General features: G+C 35.9%; 1 protein-coding gene across 1 annotated transcript; it reads right to left on the reverse strand.

The window, feature by feature from the left end:
* Positions 1 to 3,189: 3,189 nt before the first annotated feature.
* On the reverse strand, positions 3,190 to 9,144 carry LOC120111134 (sulfite exporter TauE/SafE family protein 4-like). The gene is made up of 12 exons (XM_039127646.1): positions 8,797 to 9,144; positions 8,547 to 8,706; positions 8,251 to 8,451; positions 8,073 to 8,134; positions 7,900 to 7,954; positions 7,739 to 7,794; positions 7,536 to 7,622; positions 7,357 to 7,407; positions 6,961 to 7,200; positions 4,062 to 4,155; positions 3,757 to 3,897; positions 3,190 to 3,634 (listed from the first exon to the last, which is right to left on the reverse strand). Exons 1-12 carry the CDS (start codon positions 8,974 to 8,976, stop codon positions 3,552 to 3,554), a joined length of 1,410 nt encoding a protein of 469 aa, XP_038983574.1. The 5' UTR covers positions 8,977 to 9,144; the 3' UTR covers positions 3,190 to 3,551.
* Between the last annotated feature and the right edge of the window lie 5,048 nt (positions 9,145 to 14,192).

The following is a 14,192-nucleotide window of genomic DNA, read 5'->3' on the forward strand; positions in this document are numbered from 1 at the left end:
ATGGACTATAAGGAGATGCTAGAATAAAATGTTGATGATATCACCAACTGGTCCTGCAGGAAGAAAATTTTCCTCTTGAATTCTTACAAAAGGAATATAATTTTAAAAATAATATTAAATATTTTTTTAAAAAATATAGGAAGTAATTATAAAATTTTTGATTCTTACTTGGAAACATGATTCAGAGTTCTATTGCTTGCACATGAAGAGTTCTCTGGCCTTCTGAAGTTGGCTTAGCAACTCAATATTCCAGCTAGTATGCCACAATTTCTTGGAGTTGTATTGATCCCTGGAGACTTTAAGAGCAGTGAAGGGGATGGAATGGTCCATCCGACTGCCCCCTGGTGCTGGGAAAGTGGTTCAAGGGTAGAGGTCCCATTTGAGCTACCATTGAGGTGGAAACACTTCTAGGAAGTCATTCTTCCTTCCAGGGAGGCAGAGAAGCTGTTCGGAGACCTAGACGCTATGAGGACTGGTGCTCTTTTTTTTTTTTTTTTGATGATAAGAGAGGCCCAAAAATAAGGCCGCCCAGATTTTATTGAGAAAAAAAATATACATAGGGGACTATGTACAATGAAGAGAGGAGTAAAATGTGATTAAGCTAAAAACTCTAAGACTGTAAAGTTAAAGCTCGCTGTTGAATAGTAGTCAGAACATAATATGCTCTAATTATAATTAATTTTCAAGAGGACATTTCATAAAAGATGCAGGCTGGAATTCTCATCATATACAACCAAGGCAAAATCATGCTGTCAAGGAAAAATAGGATCCTATGTTTGAACAATTTGAAATGAGAGCATTCTATGGAAAAATTAGCATAGCAATCCAACTGATTTGAAATTCATCTACTATTCTGTTCAACTTCTTTAGTCATCCACAAGCTTAAAGACAACATTCTTCACTTTGAACCAGATTCTTCCCAACTCCATCTGCATATTGGGATCACATAGCCCCGACCAGTCATTGAAATTTGTAAGTCCCTCTATAGCACTTGACGCAATTGAAGATCTTTTATTTAAGAAAATTCGGGAGTTCTGCTCCTTCCAACAGGTCCAACATCCAGTAGCAATCAGCATAAGAATGGTCGATTGAGCACATTTTGTAAAATGATTCAACCTCTAATCAATGCATAGATTTTCAAAACTTAGTTGAGGATGAAGCATCCCAAGAAAAGAATAAATGGTCTTCCATATAGTGGAAAAGAACTTACAGATGCGGAAGAGATGATCAGCACTCTCATTTGTATTATCGCATAACCAAAGAAAACATTTGATTTTAAGTGATATTGAAAGCTTCCACAATGAGTAAGCAAATCTACATTTGATACCCCTTGTGTTCAAGAAATAGTAAAGGAATTTTGTGGAAAAGGACCCGTTAGTACTCAATTTCCAACATATTTGATTTTCTACCTGATTAAGAGTGATCGAAATCAAGAGAGATGAAATATTAATGAATTGGGTTTGAGCTTCCAAGGAGGCAAAGGCTGGCCTCCTAAGCCTCCAAGATATAGAATGTGGGAATGTGGGTTATGGTGATCAACAATAGTGCCATTTTTTCTCCTGCTAAAATTGTATAAAGCTGGAAATAGGAATTAAAGGGGTGCATCACAGACCCAAGGATCTTTCCTATTATGTCCATTGCCAATTTTAAATGAGCTCTATTCCAAAAGGCAGGAAGAGCGTTAATGACATCACGCCAACGATTAGAACACCTTCTAATAGGTTTCTAACTCATAGATAATTTGACTTTTCTATAATAGGCAAATTGTACCTATTTCCTCCAAAATTCTGGATCATTTAAATGATACCTCCATCCTACTTTGATAATAGAGACACATTAAATTCAGCCAGATCCTTGACTCCCAAACTTTTATCTTTTTTTCGATGACAATCTATACTCCAATTAACCTTACATGATACTCCATAACAACTCAAAGAGTTTGACCATTGAAAAGATTTTCCATATTTATTAATTTTCTTGATCACGCATGCCGAAAGCTTGTAAATCGACATAAAGTAAATAAGAAGAGATGTGAGTATGGAGTTGATTAACTTCAACCTCCTCTAAAAGACAAGGATTTGCTTTCCCATATTGTCATTCTAGCTTCAACCCTCCGCACCAAGGGTGTTTTCGTGGCCAATTATCTTCAAATCAATCTTACTCGGTTATTCCTTTGCTTGTGAGGAGGGTGTACCTGGCAAGCATCCGGGACCTGCATTGAATGCTTATCGCAAGACTGCCATGACCGCATACCCAAGATTTCAAGACCAATTCATGCTCCTGAATCTTGGGTACAGTTGTTTAAGAAACCTCATTTAATGTCCACCTACCTTAACCAGAAACAGGTGGAAGGCATTTACTCTGCTGGTTATTGACCTCCCTCCGCCTGGTTTCCAGAAATAACGACCCCTCTTTAAACCAAGTGCCTGCTTCTGATGTACGAAATTTGGCCATCCTAAGAGAGATTGTAGAAATGGCCTAGTGTGCTTCATTTGTAGAGGGGTTGGGCATTCTTCTAGGATGATGTATGTAAGAAGATGGAATCGGATGATGTCTTGTACATCCATGGGAGACCTGAATCCCTTAATGTTTTCCTCAATGTGGAAGAAGCTCACATCAGAAGGCATCATGATCTGAAAACGACCACTGTAGTTCACGCCTATCCGTTGAGGAAAGAGCAATGTAATAGTTAGCTATCTCTAAGCTAAGGAGCAATATCAATTTAACAAAATCTCTTTTAATTTCTAAATATTATGGTCAATGAAGTTTAAATATCTTATCATAAGGTTGCTAACTGGTTGACTTATTAATGTCACCATGTTTTGTATTTTGGTGACCTAACAGACTCCTGATCGATTTGGTCCTATGCTCACCCCAATTTCGGTCATGCTTCCTCTTGGTTTCTTTTTTCCTTCGAAAAAAATGCCTCGTTGCATCTGGAGCATTTTTTTTCCCAAAGAAAGTTTTGAGATTTGTGAACAACTCAGCTGCTGGAAATGCTATGTCCCGATATACAATTTATTTGCACGCATTCTCGTAATAATTTTCAGTGTAACTACCTGAATGAAGCTGGTTGGGCTTTGTTCTATCTTTCTCCCCCGAGGCAGAAGGAAAAAGGAAAAAGGAAAAAGGAAAAAGAAAATAAAGGCTGTTTACAAGAGATTTTCATGTTCATCGAGGGATTACATAAGAGCAACAACATAATCTTCTATTTAGGTTTATATTTATTTTCAAGTATAACTTACTATCATTCTCCTTTTCAATCTGAATCAATCACAATAACATGAGATCATGCTGCAAGTGAATCATCGGGCAACTTATTTCCAAAGCTCCAAAATTCACATCACAATTCACACACTAATCAATAATGACTGAATACAATAATTGCATAGTAATTGGTGAATGAAGCAATTTCACTTTGAAGTGCAGATGGTTTGGAGGTCAGCAAGGAGCTAACACTCTCCAGGATTCTGAATCCTTTATTGATTCATGGTGGAAATGATCAGGTCAACTAGGTGTTGACCCACACTCTTCCGCATATTTCTTCATTTTCAATATTTCTCACAGAAGTCAAGAAATCCCATATATTCATCCTGCTTAATCATGAAGATGCTCTTCTCAGTTCCAACAACACCTAAAACGGGAAAAAGAAAAAAAAGAAGATGTTACGAGACGCATCCAACATTGTTCTTAAGCCTAAATATTTTTCTCAAGGACAAGTAGTAAGCTCAAAAGTGCATAATCTATATTGGTTACCCATGGTAAGAGCACTGGCAAAGATGACAGAGGATAGGATGAAAATGATGATGGATGGTCTTTTGAGAATCTTAATCAACTTTCTGACAAAGAATTGCCCCCAGAATCCAGCCATCACAGACACCGCAATGAGATAGAGTGCTGCAGCAATAACAAGGTGTGGTTGTTAACTACTTCCTTGATGGAAGATTTTGGTGTAAACTAATGCTGTTGCTAATTTAACTGATTATACTACAATGGCTACTATCATTGTTGATGAAGTTGAGGTGTTTTTGTGATGAAGGATGGAAGTATATTGCACATACCATAAGGAATGGGAAATCTTTTGAGAAAGTAGAACTCCACAACTGAGAGGGATGAGGAGAACATCATAACAAATGTTGCTGTTGCGCTTGCAACCTACCAAAACCATCAGAGAAAATCCATTAAAGCTTAGTTTAGCATTCCATTTTCATAACTATACTTGTATAAAGGGAAAAAAAAGGAAAGCAAGATCAAACATTTTTTGATTAATGTGTTGAGACCCAAATTGGATTACCTAAGATGTGTCATAGAATTTAGTGGAGGTTTGCTTTACTCCAGCCTCTGTAACATTTTATAGTCTTAACTGAAAATTGAGGTGGCACTCCCACCTGTTCTCTTTTTTCAAAAAAAAAAAAAGCCTAATGGAAGAAGTGGAATTTATGTCTTCTGATGCTTGCTCACATGTTGGCTTTTGTACCCTTTATTTTCTTAATGTAGAAATGATAGGAAACATGAAGAATAAAATTGATCTCCAGATTATTTTATCAACCCAAGGAGCATACCATTTAAAATTTCAACAATAACAGAGATGCAATTAGTATCATCTTTGATGCCTTCCCAGTGTAGACTTAGGGCTTGGGACTTCTCGCATGAGATTTGTTCAGCATTTATGGAATATAGATGTGAATTGATTGTTAATTTCGATGAATATTATTTCAAGGCATGTATGAGATCCACTTCATGAAACAATACAAGCATGAATTCTTAACATGTGAAACAGATCATAGTCAAAGTTGAAAATAACCCCCCAAAAGGTGTGACGTTTTATGAGTTTTATCATGCAAAACCTATGTTTCACGTGCCTTGGATCTCGCGCATTATGGGATGGATTGTATGATCCAATGTTGTGGTGGAAAATTAGCAGCCGCAACAATGCAGGGCCTAGATTATGTTGATGTACCTTGGCCAACATTTAAGCGGTTTATGGATTGATAGGCGGTGTTTGGTGACCTAAATGGGACTACTAAAGAAATTTTAGATCACTAATGATCCTTATCCTAGAATAATCTGATCCTTAATGATCTAAGATCACTATGTTTGGTGTGCTATGTTCCAATTTTTAAATATCCCCGACTAATAGCCTATCACTATGTTTGGTGTGCTATGTTCTAATTTTTAAATATCCCCGACTAATAGCCTATTTGGTATTCGATGAAAATCCAAAAAGATTGATCATATAATACTAAAACAATCCCTGATAAATTCCATAAAAATATATTAATTAGAATTATAGAATTAATATTTTATTTATACTTATAACATAAGGCAAATAGAAGCAATATTTATATAATTTCATAATATATATATAAAATGCAATAATATATTTCTATTGTAATTTTAAAATATAATTGAATAATAATATGATTAATAATATATTATAATATATATCATATATATATATATATATATAATATTGTATACTAATTTTTTCAGTTAGACTGATGGATATTTTTGTTTCCAAATTTTAGTCTAAGATTGCCGCCCTAATGTCATCTTAAAAACCCGTCCTCAAAGACAGGTTTCGCATCGTGTCAAGCAGTGATTTAAGAAGTGAGGGTGATTTGGGATCGATGTCGCATAGGATCATCGTAGGGACCGCTGTGGCTAACAATATGCATGGGTGCTATGACAATGGGTGCTATCACATGTGGGCCGGTCATTCACATGATTCGAACCTTTATCAAGGTACAGTTGCTACTTTATATATTACAAAACCTTTTCATGTCACCATTCTTTTGTACTATAAACTTGTCATTTTCCCATTGGCGAAGCTTGGCTAGCTGTCCTAACTCTTAAGCAATTATTCATTCAAACTTACATAGGGACGGACCACTACAGCTTTTCCATAAGACAACTCTGAACTCAAAGGACAAGGAAATCCTATAGACGTACTCCTCCTCTTTGTCACAAAGGATGAATACAAACGCCTCTTTTTTTTTTTGTTTTTGATACAAGGAGGTGCAAAGCTAAAAGAAACAAAAAGAGTAAGACTCTTTCTACGGAAGAACTAAGAAGGCCAGATATGCACAAACTCCATAAGCATCAGCTCAAAGAATTTGAGCAAAGACCAGATCAAGTCGATCATGATATGCAAGTGTAAAGATTCAAGTTCTTGTAGGGTAGTTCGAAAAGAACTTTCATCTAACTCTCTCGGTGCCTAACATCAATTTTATCAACAGAAGAATACCATGAAAAGGGTTACAGCAAAGGTAAATAGAAGAAAAGGTATTTGCTTGTGGTGTGTTACCATTGGCACCTGGCACCAAAGGTTAAAAGGTTGTCTGCTTTCCCAAAGAGATCAGTTAAACAATATATCCACTGGTGTCTAAGTGACAACTTAATGTTATGACCCCACGCATGCAACATGGTACATGCAATTGCTTGTTGCTGGATTTAAAATAAATATACAATTTTATAAATGAATCAAAGCCAATGATGTTGGAGAGGAATTAACCATAAGAAGTATTCATTTAAACAACCTCCACTGGTTTTAGTTTTGCTATTATACTAGACATGACTCCTCTGACCAAGATTAATTTACAAAGGTCCTAGATGAAAGTATCTAAGTAACATATATGATATCACTACATAAAGAGCCATAATTATTGTATTGGATTACAGACCTTTTCTTGAACAATATATTCATGTGGACAAAACCCTCCTTATTCTTCATGCTTTGAGCCTCAGTGAGAATCATGAAGACTGAGGATAAAAGAATTCAAGAAAAAAAATAGAAATCTTGTCCCAAAGTAAGATATTCAACAAAGACAGCTTTTTGAAAACGCCTTAGTCTAACAATGACCATGAAAGAGTGGTAAGTTAATTAAGCAACATTGTTGAATATATTTTTTGACTTTTAAGATAAAATTGCATTCATTAAACAAGGAAGGTATTCCAAACCTGAGGAATGACTCCAATTTCAAGCAGTAGAGGGCCAAGAATGAAGCCACCACCAGAACCAAGGAGTCCCCCAACAGTGCCACCAAGGAGGCCACAGAAGGCACATAAGAGCAGCTGCCACCTACGAAACTCAATGGAGGCCTCACAAACACATTCCCAGTTCCCACACATCCTCCTCTCCCTGCTCTCCCTCCACAATTTTGCTGCCTCCCATCCAAAAACGCTCAAGGCAATTGGAAACTGTCAAGTTAATCAAATTAAACAAGAAATTACTAACTAATCCTTTTTAATTACAATAAATTATTATTTTTATAATATAATCATTGTAGAGAAATTAAAAGTAATACAGATGAATAAGAGAAATTAGGCAAATTAGTTGAGGTTGAGGTCCCCCACCTGCAAGATATTGACCACCCAGTAGAAAGGACTGCAGACTTCTGAATTGTTCTGCGGCCACACCAAATCATTGTGAGTAATTCATTCAAGAGAGAAAAATGAGGGTAGAAAAAGGAAGGAATCTGTCAGAATATAGGTAAAGAACAAGAGAAACTGAGTTAAAAGCTTAGGAGTGTTGCCTTTAGGATTTGGAGGAGCAGGAAAGAGGACCAAACAAGCATCAGCACCAAGATCCCCTTCCACCTTATGTTGAAGAGCAATATATCCTTGAAAAATTAAAGAAAATAATTCAATTAACCAATAAACAGATAGATGATACTGTGTCATATGAGTAGTTTAGTGTTTTTTCTCTTGTTTCAGATATATGAATTTTTTCACTTACAAGTCCTGATTTCTCTGGCTGAGGAAGTAGAGGCCTGTATTCTGAATCAATGATAACTGCTTCAAAAAAAAAAGCGTTAAAATCAAATCAAGCAATTGGAATGGCTAATTGGTTAAGCATCTATAACATTGGTTCCTTTTTGTAAAAAAGGGAAGACTAACCATCATTTCCATTAAATTCAGACTTGGCCTCCTGCTCTTGCTTCTCCATCTCCATCTGCACTCGGTCATAGATTTACGGGTCGATTAAGAACTACAGTTCAAAAAGAATCAATCTTCTTCTTGCTAACATTACTCTCCAACTTCTGAGAAAAGAAAAGAAGAAACAAACAGACCTTGAGCATGGTTTCCTGCTTCCACATCTCAATTCCCTTGAAGAAAGACCTTGATGAAGTACCTAAAGTATTTACAAACATCATTGCCATTAACTACATGTTCATCATTACCATCTTTTGTATCTGACTATTAGTATCCTGCAGAAGAACTTAAGAGGTTCGGAGTCTGAAAACTAACCCAAGAAGAGAAAGATAATGAGAACAGTGATGAGCCAGTAGGGAAACACTACACTTAGCTCTACACCGATAGTGATTCCCAGCATGAGCATGGGCTGGAACAGCAGCGCCAGGTTGTAGTCTATGATCGGCACCTCCTTCGAAGGATGCGATACCCGAAGATTGTACCACACCGACGATGCAGACGCTCCCATGATCATACCTAAGAGACAAAGAAACAAAAAACGATCATACGCATAACAAGCCTTGTCGGCATGATCCACTGTGATCCAGCACCGAAGAACTGTAAAAGCATACATTTTGAGAGGGCGGCGGCAGCCTTGGTGTCGAAGCCGACGATGAGATTAAGCATGGGGACGAAGATGCCACCGCCCCCGACACCGCCCACCGTGCCGAAGGCTGAGCCCAAGAAGCCAATGATCGTCGCCAAGATGGTCCTCCAATTCAACTCCAGCTCCTGTTTGTCCAGTCCCACATCAAACACCTTGTCACAATATCGCATAGGACAGGTGGAAAAGAATGGAAATAAGAGATCAAGAGTCCTCACCGGCCAAACTCTGGTGTCCTTGGACGAGGCAGCAAGGAGGTTGCTTTGAGATCCATCGGAAGAATATTTGCTAGAGACGAAGAAAGCGGCGGCTATGGCTATAGAGGAGGCGGCAAGGAGATAAGAAATGAATCCCTTGGTGCCGCTGCTGTTGATGAAGCCATAGCTAATGCCATCCATCAGACTTGAACAAAACTCCTCCTCTCGTTTTACGAACTCAAAACCCCTCCGTTTTTATCCTTCTTCTTGTGTTTGGACTCTTCTTGCAGGATAAGAGTTTTGGAAGAAGACTCCTGTGGATTGTGGAGAACGGGAGGGGAAGGAGAGTCCTACTCTTAGAGAAAATATGCCGATGGAAGGAGGTAAGGAGGAAATATTTATAACTGGAAGTAACGTCATGCATTAGTTTATTTCCTATCTTGGCGTCTAAAATTTAGGGGTAAGTGAAATTAAGTAAGGTAATTAAGAGGAGGGAGGGGGCCAGCAAAGCGTGGTCCGCGTGGTTCCGCGGTTTGCCAGCAAAGCGGTTGTGGCGGCACATGCTCCTCTTGTCACATTATCGCAACTGTTCATATGCATACGTCCAACTGTATTTATTTATATTTTCACTTTCTTCTCAAATATTATATTATATTATGAACTTGTATTATTTTAAATTTTTGTTTTTGATTGAATTTTTATTTTAATTTTTTAATATATATAAAGATTATGACCATTTGAATTTAGAAGCGAAAGACAACTAAAACTCGTCCTCGTGATGGTTTGATGTAAGACGGGTCTGCATCATAAGGTGTACATCGTATATTGAAGCTTAGAATACATAGATTGCACATGCTCAAGCTATAAAAAAAAAAATTATTAAGTGGTTCAGATCTACTAGAATCACACTTAAAATATAGTACTAACTTTTCAAGCTAGAGCCCCACGATATGTACTAACTTTTCACACTTGTTTGTCGATCCATGACTCCTCTTTAATATAATAAAAATATATATACAATACTTATCCAGATCATAACAAAAAATCTCTTAAAATTCCACCTATGAAAATTATATTATGGTTCTGGTGGAACCTAAGTAACTTCTACCTTTTATGGGGTGAGTTTTCTCAAAAAAAAAAAGTAAAAAATGTATATATATTAAAAAAAAAGCAAATGGACCCCCCCTCTTCCTGTCACAATTTAGTCTTCCATATACCCCTAAAGTTTTATATAGATAAAGACAAATAGAGGAGGGCATTACCTCTTCAAATTCTCTTTCTCTTTCTCTTCCATGGTGGAAAATGTACGAGCTCCATGTCCACCTCAATTTATGTAGGCGATCGCCGTCTTACATCCATCATTTATTCCTTGCCAAACAAAACGCTTTCTCCCATATATTTTGTTTGGCTTCATTCCAACAACCGATCATCCGATCATCCTATTTACAAGGGGTATGCAATTATTTGAACACTACTACCAATCAATTTTTTTCTTTTTTCTTTCTTTCTTTTTTTTTGGTGCTTCCAAGTGGAATTCTGCTATCCGTAGAATCTGGTCGACCGTTTTTAGATAAGCAAGTGCAGATCTTGGTTTAGATCTTGGTTTTTTAACGATATTAGATATTTTCTAGATAGATATATCATGTTCTTGTTCAAACTTTTAGTTTAAATTGAAATAACCTAGAGCTTGGTATGCAACAAATTAAAGGTCGAAACAAGTGGCCAGAAATCAACGTATATCACTGTTTTGGCTGCTAAAATTCAAGTGGTCAACGGTCCCAATCAAGAGTAACGTGAGACAATTTAAGGGACCAAACCGAACATTGCATTATTGCTTGATGTACGTCGCAGTATAATCCATTATACATGAAGCGGGTACAAGGAACAGTTGATGCATGTGGCAATATAGTTTATCAGACAAAATCATTAATTTGTACACCATTTTCATTATGTTTATCAGAAATGAGATTTAATTTTTTTTATTTTATTCATGACTATTTTATATACAAGTTGAATCTAGAGCGACTAAATATAGTAGAATATAATAATAAAATTTCAAAAACTTGATACAACATAATATAATAACAGAATTTTATAATTTGGTATAAATATTAAAATTGAAAATCACATCAAGATCCATAATTTTTGAATATTGCTCTGAGCTGATATATTAAGATTGTTCATGCAATATATAGCAACCATGATATCTAAAATAGTACGCGACTATGATATTGTCAAATTTTACTCAAAAAAATTTTTCTATCCCAAAAACATTGGGTTCTACGGGTGCAAGGTTTAATTATGTTTATAAGCTAGTGGTGCAAATATTGACGGGTCAAACAAATTGGAAATTGAGGTATATGAATAACGTGTCTATTTATGATTGTTTATCTTAATGATACCTACAAACAAAGAGCTTGTTGAACAAATACTTGATTTTGATTAGTCCTTCCTGTATGGATGTCACATTTGAGCAAAAGGACCCGGTAAAAGCAACATCAAATGGACAATTTCCTGCCTACAGCCACCATTACACATAGAAAGGGACCGACATGGACGGGCCACGCAACAAAATTCCATGGGTTTATGTATTATTGTGATGTGTCATCAAGATTCTTGCAGGCATGACTCTCATTTACAATGTCTTCATCAACCGTTCCAATAATTTGTGGTTGTATGGCCTATTGAATTATAAGCGCTTTTGATATTATATGTGGTCTAGCATCATATATGAAGGTAGCTAATCTATCTATGAAATGGCTCTAGTTCTAGCTAGCATTTATTTGTTATGTCTTGATCAAATATAAGGGACATGTCACACATGCCTTATGCTAGTTGTAGTTTCACAAATGTTCGGGGCTCACAAAAATAATAGATCTCATAATGTAGAGACAATGAGAGATAAGTTATTCTAGTTGTGCCATAGATTACAACATGTTGATGAGTGAGTCTTATATGTGCATTACAATAGCTATATATATATATATACACACACATACGTGTACGTATACATCCATACATATCCATCTATCTATGCATACATACATACATATATACATATACACATACATAGAATACATATATGAGAGAGATGGACTATGCTTTTCTCTAGAATATTTACTTTTTTCGATGTCAAAATAAATAATAAAATATCTAAATTGAAGGTTCACACCATTCATCATTATATATATATATATATAACATATGCATATATGTAAGTGTATGCCTGTGTATGTCTGCGTGTTAAGTTTCCACATGCATAATCATATATATGTATGAATAAATTCACAACAAACCTCTCAATAGTACATTTACTAAAAATAAATAAAAAAAAATGCTACTGCAAAATTTATTTTGAGGTGTGGCGTTTGGCAGGCTTGCTCGAAATTATATGGCCTGTTTGATAAACCGAAAGGGTGCCGATATGCTCACCTAATAATCTTTCTGCAGTAGGTGTAAATCCAGTTTTTCAGCACCATAAACAATAGTAGATGGTTTGTCATGAATAAAATATTTACCAAAACTTAAAATAAAATTAAAAAAAAAACAGGGAGTCCAACGGTCGAGAAAGGTTTTTCGTGAGTCAATGCATTTTCCATATTGAAAATAAGATGATCGCTACCTTATCAGTGTTTGATTATTTATCTAGGAGCTATCTGCCTAAAATATATGCACTAATTATTTGAAGATTCTATAGCTGATCAAATGGTAGGTCATATAAACAGTACTGTTGTTTGGATAGTGAACGTAGGTTTGAATAAGCATAAATTATTTATTTATATTGTATCTTCAGAAAAAATAAATTATTTATTTATGTAGAGTCAGTAGTTGAGTTTGCGAAATAATCTATTTAGAGGGAAAAAAAACCCCTCTTCAAATCGTTCGTCCCACCTAAGATGCAGTGCCTTGTGAGACCTACCTTCCATGGTAGGTGTATCGATCATATGGACCCCATCATCTATCACATATGTTCTCGTACCCCTCCACCAAACTAAAATACATAAACACTATAAGATGTGCGTATCTTATGAGGCAACAATTTTCTTATCACATGACATGAGATGATTATTATAGATGGTTAATGGTGGAACTACTAAGCAATGTTTGCAAGTCTTTGAAAAACAAAAAAAAAAAAATCTTCCCATGCGTAAATATATAACAGGGGCCTAAAATATATTTTTAAAAGATATATTCCCTACTCCAAATGTTATTTCTTTAGAATATGGCAACCTAGAAGTTATAACTCCCCTATCTTTGATGAAAAAATAAACTCAAAGGTCTCTCTCTACGCAATTACTTACGGCAAGTAAATAAATTCAAATATTTATGATTATTCAGATCTTGCAGATTATGCTTACATTGCTGTCATCCAACTGCCCCAAAGTTAAATACAAAGAAAAATAAAACCAAGTTGGAGTTGAGGGACTCTGCATGGAGGAGAGTGGGAACTGCTTCAGATGGTGTTGGACTTCAATTAATAGCAAAACCCCACCACCCATGAATCAGTTCATTACTATAAAGCTTTATCTTCGGATCATAATAATTAATTTCTTTACTACAAGTGACCTATAAATTCATAAGCCTGAAGGGGTTTGCAATTTGGTTTGGTATTATACAGGAAATAATCAAATATGGATTTATATGTAAAATTTGGTTGCTTGAAAAGATCAAGTGGCGGTGGGTTCGCTCGAGAAAAGCAGAGAGGGGTCAATGGGTTTGCTTGGCACAAAAAAATCGGTCTGTCACATGTGAAGAAGTGATTGATGTGATCTTTTAGTGCGACTCATGAAAGCTATTTGAGCAATAAGTTGCAATCCCAGCATTATAGGGCCTGAAGACTATTTGTAATATTGGAATTTATGAATTAATTCATATAAATGTTCATCCTAACTCAAGGGAGCCGCATTTATTAAGGAGAAGCCAATTAGAATTATGAACTTGAATCCAAAGAATGTAAATTGTTGAACTAGGCTATAGTTTAAACAGTCCAATGGATGATAACAAGATTAGTATTCCTGATAAGATTTCTTTTTTTTTGCCAAGCGATTCCCTTAGGAAAGATTCTTTGGCAATTTTTTTTACTATTTGTTTCTTTTTGGAGCAAAAAGGTGACAGAGATTTGGGATTTTCTGGAATTTGAACTTGAAACAAACAAGTCTTGCAAAACATCACCCATTGTCCACGTATTGTAAGACTGTAGGTGTTTAAACAAGCTAGGGACATTTGCACCCTAGTTTTCTTCAATCATTTGTTCCATGATACCAATTTCATCAGCAAATTCCGGAGAATGTGGATTCAACTGATCCATTCTATCTTTTCTAGTTGCCACTATTATGAGTTATTTGTGGTGGTCAAGATGCTGATATCAATTGAGCCCCCTGTAAGAATCCGTGTGGACATATATTTAGTCTCATATT

Source organism: Phoenix dactylifera, chromosome 6, assembly GCF_009389715.1.
Source record: "Phoenix dactylifera cultivar Barhee BC4 chromosome 6, palm_55x_up_171113_PBpolish2nd_filt_p, whole genome shotgun sequence".
In the NCBI taxonomy this organism is placed as follows: domain Eukaryota; kingdom Viridiplantae; phylum Streptophyta; class Magnoliopsida; order Arecales; family Arecaceae; genus Phoenix; species Phoenix dactylifera.

What these genes read in the sequence shown, in the direction of transcription:
- LOC120111134 (XM_039127646.1), bottom strand. Translation starts at nt 8,976, where the DNA reads ATGGATGGCATTAGCTATGGCTTCATCAACAGCAGCGGCACCAAGGGA. An exon ending in TGAATTTAATGGAAATGATG is followed by an intron (nt 7,795 to 7,899) that starts GTTAGTCTTCCC and finishes TTTTTGAAGCAG; the next exon opens with TTATCATTGATTCAGAATAC. An exon ending in TGCCAGTGCTCTTACCATGG is followed by an intron (nt 3,635 to 3,756) that starts GTAACCAATATA and finishes TTCCCGTTTTAG; the next exon opens with GTGTTGTTGGAACTGAGAAG.